This window comes from Eimeria acervulina, genomic scaffold (genome assembly GCF_000499425.1).
Source record: "Eimeria acervulina Houghton genomic scaffold, Eah_scaff792, whole genome shotgun sequence".
In the NCBI taxonomy this organism is placed as follows: Eukaryota; Apicomplexa; class Conoidasida; order Eucoccidiorida; family Eimeriidae; genus Eimeria; species Eimeria acervulina.
Genome location: NW_013549598.1, coordinates 5,862 through 9,847, shown reverse-complemented (window position 1 = coordinate 9,847; position 3,986 = coordinate 5,862). Strand labels below are relative to the sequence as shown.

Genomic DNA, 3,986 nt, shown 5'->3' with positions numbered 1-3,986 from the left:
TTCAACAAGCAAACAATGCAGCACCAGCTGCTGCTGCTGCTGCTGCTGCTGCTGCTGCTGCTGCTGTTGCAGTTCACGCTGCTTCTGCAGCAGCCCGAAGCAGCAGCAGCAGCAGCAGCAGAAGCACGAGCAATCCATACATTTGTTTCAAGTTACTCGCTTGTTGCTGCAGCAGCTGCCCCTGCAGCTGCAGCAGCAGCAACCGCAGCAGCAGCAACAGCTGCTGCTGCAATGACAGCTGGTGCTGCAGCAGCTGCTGCTGCAGCGTAATTAGTAGCAGCAGTTGCTGCTTTTTTTAAGAAAGCTGTCTGTACACCTCAAAGCAGCGTGGGGCGTATAATCGAGCCGGTGATGGACTCCACCTGAATGAGTGTGCACAATTTAATTTTTTAAGTAAATAAATAAATAGAATAAATAAATAAATATTTATTTATTTATTTATTTAAATGATTAATTAAATATTTGTTTATTTAAACTCACAGGGCCGTGAGGAATAGACGGGCGGGGATAAATTTTTGCTTCGCTTTTCTTTGGCCAGTAGGCGCAGCAGTTATGCTCCTGGACAATTGCATTTAAATTGTTGTATATTATATTAAAGAATTAATTTCTTTATTAGTTTATTGCTTTATTTGTGCATGCAAAAGAGACAAACAAACTCACGAAATTCATCTTACGAGACTCGCTGAAGCCACCGAAGTAGTGCATGGAATCGCAGGGGCTAATAAAGCGAAGACGGAGTTAGGAGTTGGGGTGTATAGGCAGCTTTGAAGTATTATAATAAAGCTCTTAGCTGCGCTGCACTGCACACTGCGACGATGTGGTGTATGCATATACACCTCAAACTCAACGCACCCTCGGTATGAGCGGCCCCAACAAGAACCGTTTGCTTGCAATAGCCAACCTTGAGGGCATAGGCTAGTATAGTCTCGAGTGTATTTAGGCCCAGGGCAGCTGCAGTTGTTTGTTGCAATAAGTGGGGAAGCAGCGAGAAGAAAAGAAGAAAGAAATAGACGAACAACAAATGCATGCAAGACAAAACAATGAAGCACTTATTACTCTTTCAGTGATAATAACCCTTTGAAACTGTTCTGGGCAATATGCAAAAACTTATAATTACCCACAGGTAAAGGGGTTTACGGCGAGCGGCGTCGAGGCGCTGATCTAACTGCGACATCTCCTCTACATTGTCCCTTATAATGCAAATTTCATTCAAATAATGTTGTATTTCCAATGCAATATTCAACTCCTGTACTCACGTGGCAATCTCCTGGGCCTGTCAGGGTTTAGGGTTTAGGGTTTAGGGTTTGTTGGGTCTGTAAGAAGGCAAAAGAAACTGAAGAAATCAATCGTACGATATCATCCGTCGTAGGCAGTGCATCGAAACCGAGTGAAAATTCGTTTGCAATTTCTTTTAAAGAAAATTCAACTCTTAAATAAATTGTAAAATGGTGTAGTAGATGATTTACTGTCGATGGTTTCCGCCATATTAGCTGCATGCCACCAGCCGATCGGAATGTGAAATGCGGGGTGTCTTTGCAGTTCGAGTTTGACTTACTGGCAGTACTTTTTGCAGTAAAAGGATTAATTCTATGTTTGAGAGAAAATGCAGAAAAGGACAAAAGACTCCACAGGAAACCGCTAATAACCGCTGCGTGGGCTACTGCTCTTCGTGCAGATTTCATCTCCCGTCGTGAGAGGGAAAGCGAGGTAAAAATGCGAATCAAGGGAAATCCGCCTTTTGAAAAGATAAAATAAATACGTAGATATCCATTTTGCCTGCTTTTTCATATATTATAATGCTCTAGTTGGGGGTATTCCACCCAAATCGGCATTTTGTGCTTCCTTGAAGTTGGGGTGTATGGTCACCCCCCCATCAACCCGGTACTACGTGCTGGCATACGTAGCTACGTCAGTTGCACTTTTCGTTGAAGATCCTCACCTTTGATCTCTTTTTATTCACCTTTTTCAGTTTTTTCTGCTCTTTTTAGAGCCTTAAGGCGGATCTGCGAAAAATTCGCCACCCTTCACAGGTTTTAAGCAAGCGAAGTCCCCGCGGTGCCGGCGGCTCAGACCAGCGGTTATACGGAAGCGATCTCCGGTTTATTTGAAACTTTTTGGTTAAATTTCGTTAATTTTTTAGTTTTTGCAGTAAATTGTTTACTGGATAGCCTTAAAACTGCAACCTTTTTATCCGTTTCGCTCCACGAGACAACTGTGCGATCGCCGCGTTTTTCAGATTCAGTACAGTAGCTGCCGTTTCGTTTGTTATCAGTAGAAATTCAATTATTCTTGCAATATTTCCTTGTTTTCTTCCTTTATTTGTTGATTTTTGTCCTTTTGGGCCCAACATTTCGTTCTTTATGCGTTTTGAAGACCGATTTCCACTGATCTCCGCAATGGATTCAGCGTGTTCCGGCCGTACAGCTGGTGTTTCGGGCCTGCGTCTGCCTGCGGCTCCGCATACCTTTTATAATTTTTACAAGACGAAGATGTGTGACAGAGAAGAGGGCAGGCCTTGTTCTTTTCCTGCAGTTTGCAGCTTCGCCCACAGCCCCGCTGAGTTGCGCCCTGTGTATGACTTGACTAGGACCCGCATGTGCCCCCAGCAGCAGGAAAAGGGTTTTTGTTCTTCTTTGCGGTGTCGCTACTCTCACTCTCCTTCTGAACTCCGCTCTACCTCCACCTTCTATAAAACGCAGCTTTGCATCGGATTTCAGACCCCCAGCGGCTGCCGCCACGGTGAGATGTGCCGCCATGCGCATGGGTTAAAAGAACTGAGGCCTTCTCCTGCTCCTCTGTACACTGTACGCCTGCCAAGACATGGATGCACTAAATCTAAGAAGCAGCAAAACAATAGCAGGTCGAATCTCGCTGCTCCCCCCGCTGCTCCCGCTCCTACTGCCACTGCTGCTGCTCCTGCTGCTGCTGCTGCTGCTGCGGCTCCCGCCGCAGGAGCTCGAACTGGTGCTGCACTTGAGACCCCTCTTCGTCTACCTGCTGTGCGGGAAAAGGGAGGAAGTAAAAGAGGAGACAAAAAAACTCAACAGCTACTAAACGCATGCAAATGGCTGCTTGAGAGAAACTGCAACAACAGCAGCAGCAGCAGCAGCTGCAGCAGCAGCAGCAGCAGCAGCAGCAGCTCCAGCACCATCACAAGCAGCAGCATCAGCAGCAGTAACAGCAGTAACAGCAGCGTCAGCACGACTCCTCCAGCAGCTGCAGCAACAGCAACAGCAGAGCCGGTTGCTGCCTTTGCTTCTGCTATAGGCCCTCCCCCTGGCTTTGGAGTGTCTATACAGCAGCATATGGATTTGTTAGCAGCTAAAATTATTTCTTGCCGTCTCTCCGGGGCCTTCCCCGCGATATCTCCCTCCCTGCACCCTCTCAACTGCAGCAGCTGGGACCCCACGGGCGCCGTTGCAGCCCAACAGCAGCAGCAGCAACAGCAGCAGCAGCAGCAGCAGCACCAGCGACAGCAGCAAGGTGGGAGGCGTATTGATAACCTGCTGCTGCCCGCGCTACCTAAAAGGAAGCAAAAGCAAACAAAAGCGAAGACGGAGAATGCAGAGACGAAACAAAACAACAAAAATTATTTGAATAAATGCAAAGGCCTCCTGACAGCCTCTTCTGGGCTCGTATCGTGGGGAGGCAACCAGGCAGACCCTGCTGCTGCTGCTGCTGTTGCTGCTGTTGCTGCTGCTGCTGCTGCTGCTGCTGCGGCCCAAACTGCTGCTGCAGCTGCAGAAGGGGCAGCGGCCGCAGCAGAAAATGCAGCCGCAGCAGCAAAAGACGCAGAAGCAGCGGGGCCTGCTGCCGTGGCTGCTGCAGCAGCAGCAGCAGCAGCTGCTGCTGCTGCTGCTGCTGCCGCCGCAGGAGATGCAGGAACAGCAATTGTGTCGCCTGATACAGAGGAACAAACGCCAACCCTCTAATTAAATTTTTCTTAAAGCGAAGCTGCACCTCCCCTCGGTGATATGAGGAGGCAG

General features: G+C 48.2%; 1 protein-coding gene across 1 annotated transcript; it reads left to right on the top strand.

Moving 5' to 3' along the window:
• Positions 1-2,396: 2,396 nt before the first annotated feature.
• EAH_00049250 (zinc finger (CCCH type) protein, putative) lies at positions 2,397-3,932 on the top strand (the record flags this gene model as incomplete). Its single annotated transcript, XM_013394416.1, has 1 exon — positions 2,397-3,932. The coding sequence occupies one exon, from the start codon at positions 2,397-2,399 to the stop codon at positions 3,930-3,932; it is 1,536 nt and encodes a 511-aa protein (XP_013249870.1).
• Between the last annotated feature and the right edge of the window lie 54 nt (positions 3,933-3,986).